Source organism: Coregonus lavaretus, assembly GCF_964263955.1.
Source record: "Coregonus lavaretus genome assembly, contig: HAP1_SCAFFOLD_1270, whole genome shotgun sequence".
In the NCBI taxonomy this organism is placed as follows: Eukaryota; Metazoa; Chordata; class Actinopteri; order Salmoniformes; family Salmonidae; genus Coregonus; species Coregonus lavaretus.
The window spans coordinates 113,036-132,919 of record NW_028164593.1 but is presented as its reverse complement, the minus strand read 5'-3'; the positions used below and the strand labels follow the sequence as shown (position 1 = coordinate 132,919).

At 44.8% G+C, this 19,884-nt stretch overlaps 1 protein-coding gene across 1 annotated transcript; it reads left to right on the top strand.

Moving 5' to 3' along the window:
- The first annotated feature begins 1,707 nt into the window (after positions 1-1,707).
- Positions 1,708-12,746, top strand: LOC311116871 (protocadherin-1-like). Its single transcript, XM_084191898.1, has 2 exons — positions 1,708-2,536; positions 7,708-12,746. The coding sequence occupies exons 1-2, from the start codon at positions 1,712-1,714 to the stop codon at positions 9,961-9,963; spliced, it is 3,081 nt and encodes a 1,026-aa protein (XP_084048024.1). The 5' UTR covers positions 1,708-1,711; the 3' UTR covers positions 9,964-12,746.
- The last annotated feature ends 7,138 nt before the right edge of the window (positions 12,747-19,884 follow it).

Here is a 19,884-nt window from a genome sequence, read left to right as displayed (position 1 = left end):
TGTGTTTTTCCCCACCAGCGGTACAGAATTCAATGCAGCCTGTTCTCCCTGGCCTCTTCAGAGTTGTGAAATACCTGACCTGCTGAGAAGTGGAGAGGTAATCCTGAGGCCGGGGGTGAGGTATTTTGCACCTCTGAAAAGCCCTCCACGCTCTACCACACACAAAAACACACGCTCTACCATACAGAAAAACACTTACACACACAAACTGAACACACACTTTATAATTCTGACTGTGTGAGTGTCATCAGGGGAAAGAGGAGCTGTCATTTGCAGACCCAGATTTAGACTACAAAAATGAGTCTCTCTCCCACTTGCTCACCCTCAATCATAGTGCAGCCCCTGTTCCTCACCAGCCTCATTAGTACATCTCTCCTGCCTGGGTATGAGGAGCGTTCTGTTGGTATATGCTTGAGAAGCCTATATGTCATTTATTGTGTGTGTGGTGTGTGTGGGAAAAAGTGAGTGTGTGTGTGTTGTGGACGTGTGTTTAGGCCTGGTGTGTAATATTTCTCATCTCAATCGGCGTCACACGGAACAAACAACTGCTCCCTACTGATGTGTGTGTTTCTCTCTCTCTCTCTCTCTCTCTCTCTCTCTCTCTCTCTCTCTCTCTCTCTCTCTCTCTCTCTTATTATTATTATTATTTTGCCTCATTAAAGAGCCCCTTATACACCAGGGGACCACAGACTTCCAGGAAATGAAGGTTTATTTTCCTCCTCTCTTATCTTTGCAATGGTGTACTCACACTAGCACAACACACACACATGTATTTACGAAGAGGAGGAGGATGAGGAGGAAGAGAAGGCAAATCAGTCATTCCTCATTTCTTTATACAGAGCATCTGGGGAGAGGGACGGGGGGACAGGGGGACTGGGACGTGGGGATGATTAGAAGACATCCTTTCAAAAACAAGGACGTGAGAAACTCCACAGATTAACCCCCGCAGACCTGTCTCCTTGCCCCGGTTGCAGCGAGCATGAGACTCTCCACACGCAGAGAAAATATACAGTGAAGTGAATTAGAGCCAGGGGAGAACAGGGAAGTGGGGAAATGGGGATCAAAGCTGTGTGCTGAAACAGAGAGGTAATTAATAAAGGAGGGAAGAGGTTAAGAATCAAAAGGAGAGTTGCTTTGTGTGTAAATTACCGTGTGTTCAATTAGGCCTTGATTGGGTTGCTTTTGGTTGTGATATAATCGGCGCTGAAAACAAAACCCCTGGGATTTGGCACCACATATGAGTTTGCTAGTTGCTGCCTTTTAGTGGCATATTCAGTTTCAAAGGAAGTCCAAATTAGTGAGCTGTACGCAATTTTTGGTACCCTTGGAATAGCTGAAGGACACCTAATGTTGTCAAAGTCCAGAATTAGCAGGAGGAGGTAGGCAACAGTGGCAGTAAAATGGTTCTTATCCTTCCCCTTAGTCTACTGCTGCATATGTCATTGAAGTACCTGGGAGAGATACAAGGTTGAGTCCGTGTTATGGATTGGACATGGCTCGAACTCTCACGAAACAGAGGTCACACACAAGTAATTGTTTCAGACACATTTAGTGTCTCGTGTGAAGAAGTTTGCAATAAATTAAAACGAGACCTGTCATAAATCCCGAAGAGTTACCCAAGTGTCTTTAAAAGTTGTTCAGACCTTTCTAGAAGATGAGGCCATTTCTAATCATGTTTGTTTGTCTTTGTCTTTGTTTTTCTTACAGACCGATGCTGTGCCAGTCGAGCAGAGTGATGGCGCTGAGGTGGGATGCCACGCTGGTGTTGGCCGCCATGCTTCTGGTTTGCTGTGGCGCCGCTCCCACTGACATTCTCTACCGGATGCTCGAGGAGCAGCCGCCCAACACGTTGATCGGCAGCCTGGCATCGGATGAGGGCCTGCCCGACTCGGGCCACCTGTACAAGCTGGAGGTGGGCACCCCTTACCTGCGCGTGGACGGCAAGACTGGAGACATCTACACCACAGAGGTCCCCATCGACCGTGAGACACTGCGGGACTGCCGTAACCTGTTTGAGGGCGACAAGTGCTTCCTGGAGTTCGAGGTGTCCATCACGGACCTGAAGCAGGGCCAGGGACCGCGGCTGATCGAGGGCCGCATCGAGGTGCAGGACGTCAACGACAACACACCCCAGTTCACCTCACCCATCCTCATGCTGTCCATCCCAGAGAACACGCACATCGGGGCACTCTTCTCCATCCCCATGGCCAGCGACAAGGACTCGGGCCACAACGGCGTGGCCGAGTACTCGCTTAGTGCCGGGATCGACGCCGACCAGCTCTTCAGCCTGCAGGTGGCCGAGGACACAGACGAGAAGCAGCCGCAGCTCATCGTTATGGGCAACCTGGACCGCGAGCAGAAAGACTCGTATGATCTCAACATCCGTGTGGTGGACGGGGGCACACCGCCGCGCGCCAGCAGCGCCCTGCTGAGGGTGACCGTCACCGACCAGAACGACAATGCACCCAAGTTCGAGAGGAGCCACTATGAGGCTGAGCTGGCCGAGAACAGCCCTATGGGACATTCAGTCCTGCAGGTACTAGACACACAGGGATACCTACAGTACATACACAGAGATACCTACAGTACATACACAGAGATACCTACAGTACATACACAGAGATACCTACAGTACATACACATAGATACCTACAGTACATACACAGAGATACCTACAGTACATACACAGAGATACCTACAGTACATACACAGAGATGCCTACAGTACATACACAGAGATACCTACAGTACATACACAGAGATACCTACAGTACATACACAGAGATACCTACAGTACATACACAGAGATACCTACAGTACATACACAGAGATACATACAGTACATACACAGAGATACCTAGTGTACATACACAGATATACCTACAGTACATACACAGATATACCTACAGTACATACACAGATATACCTACAGTACATACACAGAGATACCTACAGTACATACACAGAGATACCTACATTACATACACAGAGACTACAGTGGGGAGAACAAGTATTTGATACACTGCCGATTTTGCAGTTTTTCCTACTTACAAAGCATGTAGAGGTCTGTCATTTTTATCATAGGTACACTTCAACTGTGAGAGACGGAATCTAAAACAAAAATCCAGAAAATCACATTGTATGATTTTTAAGTAATTAATTTGCATTTTATTGCATGACATAAGTATTTGATACATCAGAAAAGCAGAACTTAATATTTGGTACAGAAACCTTTGTTTGCAATTACAGAGATCATACGTTTCCTGTAGGACTTGACCAGGTTTGCACACACTGCAGCAGGGATTTTGGCCCACTCCTCCATACAGACCTTCTCAAGATCCTTCAGGTTTCGGGGCTGTCGCTGGGCAATACGGACTTTCAGCTCCCTCCAAAGATTTTCTATTGGGATCAGGTCTGGAGACTGGCTAGGCCACTCCAGGACCTTGAGATGCTTCTTACGGAGCCACTCCTTAGGTGCCCTGGCTGTGTGTTTCGGGTCGTTGTCATGCTGGAAGACCCAGCCACGACCCATCTTCAATGCTCTTACTGAGGGAAGGAGGTTGTTGGCCAAGATCTCGTGATACATGGCCCCATCCATCCTCCCCTCAATACGGTGCAGTCGTCCTGTCCCCTTTGCAGAAAAGCATCCCCAAAGAATGATGTTTCCACCTCCATGCTGCACGGTTGGGATGGTGTTCTTGGGGTTGTACTCATCCTTCTTCTTCCTCCAAACACGGCGAGTGGAGTTTAGACCAAAAAGCTCTATTTATGTCTCATCAGACCACATGACCTTCTCCCATTCCTCCTCTGGATCATCCAGATGGTCATTGGCAAACAGCAGACGGGCCTGGACATACGCTGGCTTGAGCAGGGGGACCTTGCGTGCGCTGCAGGATTTTAAATCCTTGACGGCGTAGTGTGCTACTAATGGTTTTCTTTGAGACTGTGGTCCCAGCTCTCTTCAGGTCATTGACCAGGTCCTGCCATGTAGTTCTGGGCTGATCCCTCACCTTCCTCATGATCACTGATGCCCCACGAGGTGAGATCTTGCATGGAGCCCCAGACCGAGGGTGATTGACCGTCATCTTGAACTTCTTCCATTTTCTAATAATTGCGCCAACAGTTGTTGCCTTCTCACCAAGCTGCTTGCCTATTGTCCTGTAGCCCATCCCAGCCTTGTGCAGGTCTACAATTTTATCCCTGATGTCCTTACACAGCTCTCTGGTCTTGGCCATAGTGGAGAGGTTGGAGTCTGGTTGATTGAGTGTGTGGACAGGTGTCTTTTATACAGGTAACGAGTTCAAGCAGGTGAAGTTAATACAGTTAATGAGTAGAGAACAGGAGGGCTTCTTAAAGAAAAATTAACAGGTCTGTGAGAGCCGGAATTCTTACTGGTTGGTAGGTGATCAAATACTTATGTCATGCAATAAAATGCAATTTAATTACTTAAAAATCATACAATGTGATTTTCTGGATTTTTGTTTTAGATTCCGTCTCTCACAGTTGAAGTGTACCTATGATAAAAATTACAGACCTCTACATGCTTTGTATGTAGGAAAACCTGCAAAATCGGCAGTGTATCAAATACTTGTTCTCCCTACTGTATATACTGTACATTTATTTAAATATATATCTTTTTTCATTTTAGTAATTTAGTAGACACTTTTATCCAGAGTGACTTACAGTTAGATAGACATAGAGTGCCTTGCAAAAGTATTCATCCCCCTTGGCGTTTTTCCTATTTTGTTGCATTACAACCTGTAATTTAAATGGATTTTTATTTGGATTTAATGTAATGGACATACACAAAATAGTCCAAATTGGTGAAGTGAAATTAAAAACATAACTTGTTTCAAAACATTCTACAAAATAAATAACAGAAAAGTGGTGGGTGCATGTGTATTCTCCCACTTTGCTATGAAGACCCTAAATAAGATCTGGTGCAACCAATTACCTTCAGAAGTCACATAATTAATTAAATAAAGTCCACCTGTGTGCAATCTAAGTGTCACATGATCTGTCACATGATCTCAGTATATATACACCTGTTCTGAAAGGCCCCAGAGTCTGCAACACCACTAAGCAAGGGGCACCACCAAGCAAGCGGCACCATGAAGACCAAGGAGCTCTCCAAACAGGTCAGGGACAAAGTTGTGGAGAAGTACAGATCAGGGTTGGGTTATAAAAAAATATCAGACACTTTGAACATCCCACGGAGCACCATTAAATCCATGATTAAAAAATGGAAAGAATATGGCACCACAACAAACCTGCCAAGAGAGGGCCGCCCACCAAAACTCACAGACCAGGCAAGGGGGGCATTAATCAGAGAGGCAACAGAGAGACCAAAGATAACCTTGAAAGAACTGCAAAGCTCCACAGCGGAGATTGGAGTATCTGTCCATAGGGAAACCTGTTTCAGTCTTCGAGAGATTTGAGACTGGGGCGGAGGTTCACCTTCCAGCAGAACAATGACCCTAAGCATACTGCTAAAGCAACACTCGAGTGGTTTAAGGGGAAACATTTAAATGTCTTGGAATGGCCTAGTCAAAGCCCAGACCTCAATCCAATTGAGAATCTGTGGTATGACTTAAAGATTGCTGTACACCAGCGGAACCAATCCAACTTGAAGTAGCTGGAGCAGTTTTGCCTTGAAGAACGGGCAAAAATCCCAGTGGCTAGATGTGCCAAGCTTATAGAGACATACCCCAAGAGACTTGCAGCTGTAATTGCTGCAAAAGGTGGCTCTACAAACTATTGACTTTGGGGGGGTGAATAGTTATGCACGCTCAAGTTTTCAGTTTTTTTGTCTTATTTCTTGTTAGTTTCACAATAAAAAATATTTAGCATCTTCAAAGTGGTAGTCATGTTGTGTAAATCAAATGATACAAACCCCCCCAAAATCAATTTTAATTCCAGGTTGTAAGGGAACAAAATAGGAAAAATGCCAAGGGGGGTGAATACTTTCGCAAGCCACTCATTGACTCAGTCACAAAGTTTATATCTCTCTACCTCTCACACATGAATATAACTGCCATGTCATGCTCTGGGGCCATTTGTTTCAGTCAAAAGCGCAATGAAGTAGATTCACTTAGAGTAACTTATTTGAAAGAAAATAGCCTTTAAACTCAGACTTTTTGGTTCAGCTATTCGACTCCCCACACCATATTTATACTTCACTAATTATATCTGGTGGAGAGACTGTGAGAGGAACTGGTGAACTAGCTAACACTAACATCCCAAGAGCCCTCAAACTCCACTTGACAAGCACCCTCATTACATTAGGCCCCCTATTTCCCATGGGGCCTGGGCACCGATACAAAACAACAGGGTTAAGGTAGAGGAAACGATGGAACCAAATTATATTCTCCTCAGCGAATTGATTTTTCTTCCTCTTCCGTCTGTCGCTTTAACCACCGGTTTTACAAAACACTAGTGAATTATTGACAGGTTCTGAGAATGGCATATTGGATTGCAGTGCAACACAGCCGATAAGGCGAGCACTACAGTTGTCCGGGTTCCAGGAGCAATTTGAGACGAAGTGTCCAGGCATAAAATGTGTATAAATACTGTTAATCTCTCAGTCAACAATTAGTCCATGCGTTCAAGATGTTTTCAAAGAGCGTGTCAAGAGTGTTTTCTCCCTTCATGATCCTGCTAAGGGAGCAGTAGCAAATGAACGGCAAGGGCGGAAAAATGGTCTAATTTGATGACTTAAACGGGTCAGACGTGTCAATCAAGCATTTCTGCTTCCTCAAAGGAATGCTCTCCAAATGCCTGTTAAGTGAAATGCATTCTGAGGTTTCTGTGGAAGATAAAATGGAATGAGTCACATAGAGCATTATACCAATAAACCCCATGGATAATCTGATGTCTGAGTCACATTAAGTCATGCATGGCTCAGTAATGGGAGGGCTGGGTCATTCTATTTGACTATCCTGTGGGGTAAGTCATACAGTGCTTTACCACGTGTGTTTAAGGATGAGTAATGTTAGAAAGATGACAAGTGGATCTCGGTGTGTCAGGTGGTAAGGTGTCAGAGTGACACTGTAAGGTTGGGTCCGACAGTTAAAGAGATTCGTTGGTTTACTTCGATTCTAAATGATACCTCGCTTATTTGCCCAGTCCATTTACACCAGATCAACTCACAGACACCTCTATTTAAACTGTGTAATCATGGGCCTATAATGGGATAAAATATATTAGGATCCTTATTACCAAACTCACTGAGTTGACATTCCCCTATGTGTAGATTACGGAGATGGCTTGTTTCCTAATGTGTTAACGTTTCTAATGCAAGGCTGTTCTCAGTTTCTTATGGGAAGTTTCTTGTTTTGGCAAGGATTACAGAGGCAGGGCCAAGTCAATCCGTTGCCACCAATCCCTGTCACTCTATCTCCTCCTAATGGCCCCTGTAGGAACAAGGGCCTTTTGATAATAGGAGGAACATTAACATGCTCAGTCATTTCCCCATTAGCTGCCAATGACCCATGTGACAATCACTAGATGTTTATGTGGGGCTGCGCATGCTTAGTTTTGATAGTCCATTATGAATGACACAGAGCATGAACTTGAGCTATGGGGAGAATCAAGGCTTTGATACAATCTAGCAGGGAATTTACAATTGTTTCTGGGTTTTGAAAATGGTAGGTTGCAGAAGCTAAAGGCTAATATTTTATGTTTTTTCTGTGTGTGTGCGTGTGTCCAGGTGAAAGCCAACGATGCTGACATGGGTACCAACGGGGAGATCGACTACAGCCTGCACCAGGCCTCCGATGCCGTCCAGAGGTTGCTGCGCATCGACCGCTCCACAGGGATCATCTACGTCAAGGGGCTGGTGGACCGTGAGGAGGAGAGCTTCCTCAAGTTCTTTGTGGTGGCCAAGGACCGCAGCCCCAACTCCAAGAGCTCCAAAGTCCTGGTGACCATCAACGTCAAGGACCAGAATGACAATGCACCCGCCATCGAGATCCGTGGCATTGGCCTGGTCACCCACCACGACGGTGTGGCCAACATCTCAGAGGACATGCCCATCGGCACGCCCGTGGCCCTGGTGCAGGTGTCGGACCGTGATGAAGGGGAGAACGCCGTGGTCACCTGCGTGGTGGCCGGGGACGTACCCTTCCAGCTGCGGCCCGCCAGCGAGTCAGCCAACGACCGCAAGAGGAAATACTTCCTGCAGACCACGACCCTGCTAGACTACGAGCGCATCAAGGACTACAGGATTGAAATAGTAGCAGTGGACTCAGGTAACCCTGCACTGTCCAGCACCAACTCCCTGAAGGTGCAAGTCACCGACATGAATGACAATGCGCCGGTCTTTTCCCCCACCCTGTTCGAGGTGGACTTTGCAGAGGAGAACCAGCCAGGTGATAAGGTGCTGGATGTGGTGGCCACGGACGCGGACAGTGGCTCCAACGCAGAGCTGACCTACAGCATCATCATGGACTCGACCACTAAGGGGCTCTTTGAGATCGACCCCAAAACGGGAGAGGTGCGCGTGATGAACACGCTGGACCGTGAGCACAGAGAGCACTACGAGTTCCATGTGGCGGCAGCCGATAAGGGCTCGCCTAGCCTGAGGGGGACGGCCACGGTGGTGGTCAAGGTGCTGGACCGTAACGACAACGACCCCAAGTTCATGTTGAGCGGCTACAGCTTCTCCGTCTTGGAGAACATGCCTCCGCTCAGCCCTGTCGGCATGGTGACGGTCATCGACGCAGATAAGGGCGAGAACGCCAGGGTGCGGCTCTCGGTGGAGCCCGACAATGGCAAGTTTGTCATCCAGAACGGCACAGGCACTATCCTCTCCAGCATCTCCTTTGATCGCGAGAAGGAGAGCACATACACTTTCCGCCTCAAGGCTGTGGACGCCGGTGACCCTCCCAGGTCCTCCTACGTGGGTGTGACCATCAACGTCTTGGACGAGAACGATAACTCCCCCTATGTCACCAAGCCCTCTAACTCCTCCTACAAGTACCTCCCACCTCTCACGACCCCCGAGACACGCGTGGAAGTGGTGGAGGCCGAAGACATTGACACGGGACCCAACGCCGAGCTGGTCTTCAGCATCACCGGCGGGAACCCCTACGGACTGTTCCACATCTCACCCAACAATGGGGAGATCACCCTGGCCCAGGAGTTCACCCGCAAGCACAACGGGCTCCACCGTTTGGTGGTGAAGGTGAGCGACAAAGGCAAGCCACAACGTCACACCACCGCCCTGGTCCACATCTTCGTCAACGAGACCATGGGCAACATCACCCTGATCGAGTCTCTGGTGGGTCACAGCCTCTACACTCCTCTGGACAGAGACATTGCCGGGGACCCCAACTACGCGCTGGCCCAGCGCAGCAACATCCTGTACGGCAGCCTAGCGGGCATCGCCGGAGTCATCCTGGTCATTGTGGTGGTGGTGGTGATCCGCCATCGCATGCAGAAGGACACCAAGAGCGGCTACCAGGCAGGCAAGAAGGAGAGCAAGGACCTGTACGCCCCTAAAGCAGGGCCGAAGAACGGCAAGGGCAAAAAGAGCAAGAAGGGCAAGGCGCCCAAGCCCGCCAAGCCACTGGAGGAGGAAGAAGAGGCAAGCCTCCAGAAGGGCCTCAACTTCAACCTCATAAACGATAGTGTCAATGACAGTCCCCGGATCCACCTGCCCCTCAACTACCCCCCGGGCAGCCCCGACCTGGGCAGACACTACCGCTCCAACTCCCCCCTGCCCTCCATCCAGCTGCAGCCCCAGTCGCCCTCTGCCTCCAAGAAGCACCAAGCCGTTCAGGACCTGCCCGCCACCAACACCTTTGTGGGCACGGGTGACAACAACTCTACAGGCTCCGATCAATATTCGGATTACAGCTACAAGGCAAACCCGCCAAAATACAGCAACAAACAGGTAGGCGACTACTTCGTAAACACAGCAGGGTACAACAGGAACATTATGTGGAGCGACGAGGTTTGGTAGACATGGGACTGAATCACAGAGATCTGCTACCAAAGCTGCACTGATCACTCATTCTCTCACCGCGATCACGCCACTACCTTTCCCAAATCAGGGCAGGCTTGCCTTTTCATCTCTCGTTTTTATTTATATTTTTCGTTATGTTTATTTTTGTCATTTAATTTTTATCTTCACCTTAAAATGGACTCACTACACTTTCACGCTAAGAAGGAAATATCATATTTTGTACTTAATTGTATCTCACCTTTTCGGGGGGTTTAAATGAAGGAGCTTATGTTTTTGTGTTGTTTTTACTTTGCATATCTTTGGTTGGGCACTTACACTGCCCCACACAGAGTCATTCCGTATATTTGAATGTGTTTAGAGAAATAAATTGGTTTTAAAGTCCCTCTTTATGGCAGGATTCTATTTCCCTTCACACTGAGTTTGTTCATTTGAGTGTGACAAAGTGCTGGTGAATTCCTCAGACACTTTTATTGTCTGTTGGCTACCACTTGAGAGTACCAGCTGGGCCTAACTGCACTTTTTTTATGTTTTCACTTCAAAATAATTAAAACCTTTCAGCAAAGGGTAGATAGCCAAGGGGAAAGAAGGGAGAGGGGGAAGGGAGGGAAAGAAGACATTACAAAAAAAGCACACTTAACGACAAGGGAAGGTCCTTTCAGACACCTTGTGTTATTTTGAAGCCTGCCGCTGCACATCCTGTTAGGCTATTGAAAAAGGACTCTTCATTTACTGGGGCTTAAGTCAATTGTTTGTACAGATTAATGGCAGGTAATTCCGTCCCCGCTCGCCTGTACACAGAGAGTGCCTTGCTTTATTTAACGTACATATGTGGGGTCATTAAATTCATGCTCATAAGGAGCGTGGTATGGCACCTTTATGAGTAATGGACTCGAGGCCCCGGCAAGCTGTGAATAATGTCACATCCACTGTGAAACGAGAGGCTCTGAAAAAAAAACAGGAGACCGAGGTTGATTGCGTTTTGCAGTAGTATCCGTTGGAGAGTATACCAAAAAAACCAAGATTGCTTTGTTCGTATAATGATTTGGAGACAATCGTAGTAATATGCAAGTTGTACATATGTGAATAACAAACTATGTTTGCTGTTGTTGTATTTTTTGTTTTACTCATCATGTGTTTGTTCTGATTGCAACATTTCCTGTGTGTGATTTGTACTCAAATGGAGCACATTCATTTTCTGTGTGTAACTGAGCCACTCAGTTGTCCTTGTTAGTGATGCCTGCATTCACCTTCAAAATGCTCTAACAATCAAATTACACACACACACACACACACACACGCATTTGAATACAGGAGGTAGTACTGTTATTGTCATGCTTCAAGTGAGCGTCATAATGTTTGCTACAGTAGAGTACCCAGGAGGCATTGCAGTTCAGTGTTCCATGTTGCTTGTGTTCAACTGTATTTAAAGCTGCAGTTATCCCCATTTTGACGAGACATTTACATTTTGCTTCTGTTTTTGTTTTATCCATTTCTTTGTTAGCAAAAATATTGTACCCTGGGAGAAATTCTGTTCACCGTTTTTTGCAACTAAATCCAATTTTATTTAAATAAAAACATTGTTAAAATGGTGAAATCACACTCTCTGTGCATTCCATGGGCATTGGGCTTGAGGTAAAGTAAGATTTTGGGACGGGCCAAATGGGGATTAAAACTACAAATGGGAAATTAATGCTTAAGGTACAGTTTCCATTTTCATTATCATCTTTCTTTGTTGACAACCATTAACTTTCCATACAGCTAACACGCTAAATTACACAATGGGTTACATGGGTTGGACTAACAGCGGCACAAAAAACTATGTTTTTTCTTTGGACATGCACTCCCCAGTCCCCACATAGTACTACTTATGACTCCCCGCTCTCAGTTAGCATTTTAACTTGAATGTTTCAGAGAAACAACAATCAAGCGGATATTTAGAAAGCCTTGACCTCACTCTAAATGCTAAATTAGCTCCTATACCTGCATTAGCCTACATGCCATTTATAAAATATAAACCTTAACAATTACCTTTTTTGTTGCTAATATTTTTGTCTTTCTGTTTTTGAAAATCGAAACGTCTGACATTTCGAGAGCTTGGGACTATAAGGTTCTAGCTGCATTTGACATAGCCTTGTTCTATAACATTTTCTCTACCTATATAGTACTTTAAATACCCCTAATTCATGTTAAATTCAAGATAATACAAGATACCAAAATTGCTGACACCATTCAAACCAATGAGGGTTCGGAATTTTAATGGCAATTATCTCAGAATCATCTTTTTGCAGATAGAACCTTATAGTCATTCCCAAGCTCTCGATTGTCAGTCAAATGAAATCTATATTCCCCAACCCTAACCCAATATGAAGTTTTCCCTCAATATGGAATGTATATTAGAGGAAAGAGCTTATATTTCCATTCTGTCTTACCCACCCTCCCAGCATTGGAATTCCTCCTGCATCCGTGCTGCTTAAACAACGTCGATTCTGCCCTCAGCTTGCGCAGTCGCCATGGAAACGGAATGACCAGTGTGTTGTGTGTGTGTGTGCGCGCTGACTCACGGAGCTGTGCGACATGGGTGGGGGGGGGGGGGGGGGTGTTTGTCCCTCTAAAGCTCACATCATTACATCTCCTGTGGTCGTCACACAGAGATAATCAAATCATTCTTTGTCCATCACTCTTAAATAGACTGTAGGACTGTAATAGCAGAATACTGTACCTTGTGTGTCTGAGTTTTCCCTCTGTGCTTTAAGAGAAAATAAAGAGATGTGGATACTGCAGCCTTAAATCAGTGAATGTGTGTGTGTGCGCTAATGTGTGTGTGCTGCATCAGGGGTGCTTTTTGTGTTCGTTTGTGCCCGCTGGTTTCCGGTGTTACGACATGGCTTATAGCCCGACCAATATCTGTTTACTCACAAGCTGAAATAGGTGTTCTTGTTCCTCAGAGTCTGATGGCTACAGAGATGCATTCGGACAGCTACTAGTTGTGGTGACGGTTGCTTCTGGTCTCTTTTCCCTTCTTGGTTTTTGATGAAGTGGGAGTGGGAGTGATGGTTTCCGAAGGCGTAATGTAAAGGCACAGAGAGAAAGAAAGAAAGAGGGAATATTTCTCCTTTAGCCCCCTCAGATGAGACAACCATTGTTTCCCTCAAATTCGGTCAGAAGAGTCAAAACAAGGAGATGACAAGGCGTGTCTTCTTCAGACTGAAATCAATCTTCGTCCCGCCCAGTGGGGCTGAGAATGAGGGAATATTAATGCCCTCTCTCTCTCTGTCTATCCATACACCCTCTCTACCCACCTTACCCATCACAGGAGGTTGGTGGCACCTTAATTGGGGAGGACGGGCTCGTGGTAATAGGCTGGAGCAGAATTAGTGGAATGGTATCAAATACATCAAACACATGGTTTGATGCCATTCCATTTGCTCCGTTCCACCCATTATTATGAGCCGTTCTCCCCTCAGCAGCCTCCACTGTCACCGATTAACTGCTGTTCATTAACCTACCTCCGCCTTTCATGACAGTCGTTTCTGACTTTCCCCGACTCTCAATCACTCTTTCTCTCACTCACTCACTCACTCACTCTATCTGTCTCTCGCTCTGTCTATCTCTCCTTCTGTCGCAGTGGTCAAGGAGCCACAGGCGAAAAGTAGAGAGTGTCACTCTATTCTTCTAAGAAGCGAGTCAATTATGCAAATGAGTCCCATGGCAGATGATATGACAAGGCCTTGTGTAATGACCAGAGAGAGTTTTTATGGCCATCTGTCTCTGACCTGAGTACCATCGGGTTAGTCAATGTTTCACTCCCTTTTTCATAAATACCTCAATGAATGCCCATATCTAGGTAATCTTCAACCCAATGAGACTTTGAGTGACATTCGATGGTGACTCACACAGACACAACAATACAACATACCTGTAGGTGTAGATAGATAGGGAAAAAAACAAGCGAGGGGCAAAATGGCCACCACAAAAGATTTGAGAATAGCAAAACCGACCAACATTTGAATTATGCATGAGCAGTTGTTGACAATGCCGGGCTAATTAAAATAAAAAGCACCTCATTTTAACGAGCAGAATCGTGGTAATGGAGTCTTTTATTGTTGGCTGGTTTTAATTTTTTCCTCTGTGTTGGTCTCTTCTAACTTGGCATGACACTCTGATGAGATGAGAATCATTAGTCTCGCAGTGCTCCGCACCTGTGTTAGCCCCCAGGCTGATAACATATTTTGTCTGCATTTCACGGGAGAAAATTACATAAATTTTAGCGCCGCTGTGGCAAAAGTACTTCTGCTCTTTGCGCCTGGCAGTTTTTCATCTGCAATCAGAGGGGACCCTGGGCCAGCTATTTTATTGCTGGCACTGCCAGGGATACCCGTGCCCATTTGGTTTGTTCCTCACCAATCAAGCCCAGAAATAAAAATATATAACAGGATGAAAGTTTGTAGAAATTATAGAATTGTATAAATGATAGTTAATCTGATGAAGTATTTTATAAATGATAGTTAATCTGAATAAGTATTTTATAGATTATAGTCAATCTGAAGGAGTATTTTATAAATGATAGTTAATCTGAAGGAGTATTTTATAAATGATACTTAATCTGAATGAGTATTTTATAAATTATACTTGATCTGAGGGAGTATTTTATAAATGATAGTTAATCTGAATAAGTATTTTATAAATGATACTTAATCTGAAGGAGTATTTTATAAATGATTGTTAATCTGAAGGAGTATTTTATAAATGATACTTAATTTGAAGGAGTATTTTATAAATGATAGTTAATTTGAAGGAGTATTTTATTAATGATACTTAATCTGAAGGAATATTTTATAAATGATACTTAATCTGAAGGAGTATTTTATAAATGATAGTTAATCTGAAGGAGTATTTTATAAATTATAGTTAATCTGAAGGAGTATTTTATAAATTATAGTTAATCTGAAGGAGTATTTTATAAATGATAGTTAATCTGAATGAGTATTTTATAAATGATAGTTAATCTGAAGGAGTGTTTTATAAAGGATAGTTAATCTGAAGGAGTATTTTATAAATGATACTTAATCTGAAGGAGTATTTTATAAATGATAGTTAATCTGAATAAGTATTTTATAGATTATAGTCAATCTGAAGGAGTATTTTATAAATGATAGTTAATCTGAAGGAGTATTTTATAAATGATACTTAATCTGAATGAGTATTTTATAAATTATACTTGATCTGAAGGAGTATTTTATAAATGATAGTTAATCTGAATAAGTATTTTATAAATGATACTTAATCTGAAGGAGTATTTTATAAATGATTGTTAATCTGAAGGAGTATTTTATAAATGATACTTAATCTGAAGGAGTATTTTATAAATGATAGTTAATCTGAAGGAGTATTTTATAAATTATACTTAATCTGAAGGAATCTTTTATAAATGATACTTAATCTGAAGGAGTATTTTATAAATGATACTTAATCTGAAGGAGTATTTTATAAATTATAGTTAATCTGAAGGAGTATTTTATAAATGATAGTTAATCTGAAGGAGTATTTTATAAATGATAGTTAATCTGAAGGAGTGTTTTATAAAGGATAGTTAATCTGAAGGAGTATTTTATAAATGATAGTTAATCTGAAGGAGTATTTTCATCCTAACTGATACTGTATAGTATGCTCCAAGATAGACAGGAAGTCCTTTACATCCTTCATTATGCTTTAGTACTGCAGAGTTACACACATGTCCAGTACTGCAGAGTTACACACAAATCAAATCAAACTTTATTTGTCACATGTGCCGAATACAACAGGTGTAGACCTTACCATGAAATGCTTACTTACAAGCCCTTAACCAACAATGCAGTTTTAAGAAAAATAAGAGTTGAGAAATATTTATTAAATAAACTAAAGTAAAAAATAAATAAAATTACAATAACGAGGCTATATACAGGGGGTACTGGTACCAAGTCAATGTGCGGGGGAGTAATAGAGATATGTCCAGTAGTTAAGATGTCTTACCTCCAACAGTTTTGATCATCTTATAACAGAGATACAAAGATAATGTGTCTCATGTCTTGAGGTGTGAAGATCTTGATGTGGGAAAATCTTGAGGTGTGAAGGTCTTGAGGTGTGAAGGTCTTGAGGTGTGAAGGTCTTGAGGTATGAGGGTCTTGAGGTGTGAAGGTCTTGATGTGCGAAGGTCTTGAGGTGTGAAGGTCTTGAGGTGTGAAGGTATTGAGGTGTGAAGGTCTTGAGGTATGAAGGTCTTGAGGTATGAAGGTCTTGAGGTGTGAAGGTCTTGAGGTGTGAAGGTCTTGAGGTGTGAAAATTGAGGAATGCAGACCTTACTCAGGCGCTGTTGCTCCAGGACTGGGCTGAAACATGTAAGGGGGATGAATCGGTGACAGGGGAACAGGGAATGGTTGTCTTGTCACACACACACAAAGGAGCTGTTGAGTCTTTTTCCCCTTGTTTTGTAGTATGTGAATTCCTCAGAGCGAGCATCACTCAGCGGAAGATAATCAATCCATCCCCCTCTGTGTGTGTGTGTGTGTGCATGTATGTTTGGGTCTGTGTGTGTGTGTGTGTGGGTCTGTTTGTGTGTGTGTGGGTCTGTGTGTGTGTGTGGGTCTGTGTGTGCGTGAATGCGTGAGTGCGCTCCTGTGTGTATGTGTGTCTATGTGTACATATGGGCGCTTCTGTGTGGCTATGCATCATGCATGTGTATGTATAAGTGTGTTCATGTGTGTGTGTGTCCCGTGCATAGCCACGTGTGCCAGCGCATCCCCCCATTGCCCGGGGCTAGACTGTAGAGAGACAAGGCAGGTGAACCCATAAGACAAAGGCTCCCTCAGTGTCTCTCAGTAAAGAGGGTCTCTTGTCCCTTACCAGGGCCTCATTTGCCCTTTGACCTCTTTAACAAACAGCAGTATAGAAAGGTCAGGGTTATTAGCCTGCGTATGGTCGACTGTCAACAGCTCACAATAGCTGTTTCATCATCTGTCAGGATAGCGCGGTGATTGGTGAAAGAGGCTAACAGTCAAAGTCCCTTGGCTACAGTCAACACCCATGTTAAACATGATTGCATTCCAAACCTGGGTTCAAGTACTATTTGAAATCTTTCAATACTTTGAGCATTTGCTCTAACCTGTCTAGAGAGCCAGATGGTTAGCAGTTTTGGGACTATTCTATTGGTCCATTAAGCCAGGCAAGCTCAGTCAAGCATATGAAGTTGCAATTAATTCTAATGGTATTTGCACCCAAGTTCTGCAGTTAAAGGGATACTTCGGGATTTGACAATGAAGTCCTTTATCAACTTCCACAGAGTGAGATGAACTCATGGATAACATTTTTATGTCTCTGGATCCAGTATGAAGGAAGTTGGACGTAGTTTCGAGAGCCAATGCTAACTAGCGTTAGCAGAATGACTGGAAGTCTATGGTATCTACTAGCACGCTAGCAGTTGCCATATACTTCCAGTCATTGTGCTAACACTAGTTAGCAATTACACTAACACTAGGTAGCAACTTCCTTCAAACTGATCGCAGTGGCACGAGTTTATCTTACTCTGTGGATTTGCCAAAATCCTGAAGTATCCCTTTAACTGCCATGTAAAAAATTATGGCATTCCTCCATTTGAAAGGGTGTCAGTCACACATAGTTGTGTTAATTAAGTCTCTTAGGTTGTTTGAACAAATCTCTTAGGTTATTTGTACCGGCATGTTAGTTGTCTTAGGACCACTTTGAACATGGCCTTGACTCCTATAACCCCCTGCAGAAAATAAATCTTTATGCTCACTTGGGAGTTGGGAGATGTGTGTGGTATTGCTAACAGGTCATATCTTTCACCTCATTTATTCTCATTTCACCTGACATGATCTACTAGCACCATGCCTGTGTGACACCTCCCGATCTCTCTCTCTCTCTCTCTCTTTCTTGCGTCGCTCCCGCGACTGTCACTTCCTTTCCATCCAGTCGGCGTGACGACCTCCCCTGTCGGTACAGCACTGGTCGCCTCGCCGCTCCTTGGAGACTGTACACAGTCCCCAGAGGGCCTTCACGCACACACTCCATTGTCAGCTAGCATCTGCCTCCCCCCACCGCTATCCCATTCCTCGCTTTTCCCCTCCATCTCGTCCCCACTCCATCTCGTCCCCCCTCCCCCTCCATCTCGTCCCCCCTCCCCCCTCCATCTCATCCCCCCTCCCTCCCCCATCTCGTCCCCCCTCCCTCCCTCCTCCATCTCATCCCCCCTCCATCTCGTCCCCCCTCCCCCCTCCATCTCGTCCCCCCTCCATCTCGTCCCCCCCTCCCTCCCTCCTCCATCTCATCCCCCCTCCCCCCTCCATCTCGTCCCCCCACCCCCCTCCATCTCGTCCCCCTCCCCCCTCCATCTCGTCCCCCCTCCCCCCTCCATCTCTCCCTCCAAATGCCCGTCTGGTGACTTCAGCTGCCTTTTACGGTGGGAAAATAAACATGCATACATATTCACCCACAGGGGCCCTAATGAAGAGCCTTGAATGATCATCATATAATCGTAAAAATGAACAAGGATTCCAATAAACCCTGGCTACTGTATTCTACCATGTTTCCACCCTCCACTTAACACGGAGGAGTCAAAAGGCACTGTCACGGCTGCGGCGAAAACATGACGCACAGGGAGACCAAAAATAAAAAACGTCATCATTCTTATGTAAATGAGGGTGGTTTCAGTTGAGTTTAGGGCATATTTATTGCTCTTTGTCGCACACATCTTCCGCCTGCCTGAGGAATTCTCTTTCTGTGTTATTTCTGTTCTCGAGAAAGTGAGAACGTACCTCGTACATTTATTTAATTAGCGGGTGGGGGGGTGAAGGAGATTGGTGTAGTGTGATGTTTTTGGGGACGTGAGGGGACAGATAAGACTAGCTGCTCAGTCTCCCAGTCTCCCAGTCATATTACAGAGATAGAGTCTTGGCATATTCTAACCTCATTTATTACTTATTTAACATGATTATTTATTGTCTCTTCTCAGGGCAGGCAAGGGATCAGCAGCACACACAAACACACTAACAGATAGATTAACACACATGGACTCACATACGCATACACACACAGACACACACACACGATCTGACACTGATTTGAACACAATCTTCATATGTCACTGTTGTGAGTGCACACACATGCTGACACACACCACACACACATGCTGACACACATATACACACATGTTCATACACACACACACACACCACACACACACACACTCATACACACCTGATTACACTCGCTTGCTTCTAGACTTAGCTACGCTCCAAGGACATACTGTGACACTTGACTGTCACATCTAAATGCACAGACACACATTCACATGTTGAAACACAGAGATCCATACTAGAAGCCATGCAGTATATATAGAAGTCAACTAACTGTACGGTACTGTACGGTACGCTTTCAACACAGAAGACACTAAACTAGTGCTGGCAGATGTCATCTGTGGCATTCTGTATACATGGACATGTGGACAAGAAGGACGGAGGGGAGAGCACAGCAGAAGACGTCTCGGCATGCATGTGTGTGTGTGTGTGAGTGTGTGTGTGAGAGTGAGAGTGCGCAGAGAGGAGATGTAATCAGCAGTGAAGGAACGGGCCCAGAGCAGATGTTAACTAACGGACGGCGTTTCCCCTCCCCCCTCCTCCCCTCCCCTCTCTTGCTGGTGCCAGTCAGGAATCAGGAGGAGAGCAGATTGTAGCAGAAATAAATCAGAGAAACACAAGGCGGATCATAATGAGGAGGAGGAGAGGAACAGACCCATCTCTCCTTCCACTACATCCATCCACGTCACCTTCTCTAGAACCCCGTGACTAGCAACGCTGGTGTCTGCATATGATCTTTGACCCCTGATAGTGGTTGCCCCTGTGGGGTTTGCTCGTGTGTGTGTGTGGT

Bases quoted from the DNA above. Each gene is read 5' to 3' on its own strand.
- LOC311116871 (XM_084191898.1), top strand. From the start codon at position 1,712: ATGCTGTGCCAGTCGAGCAGAGTGATGGCGCTGAGGTGGGATGCCACG. The intron at 2,537-7,707 runs GTACTAGACACA...GCGTGTGTCCAG, and splicing joins TGGGACATTCAGTCCTGCAG to GTGAAAGCCAACGATGCTGA.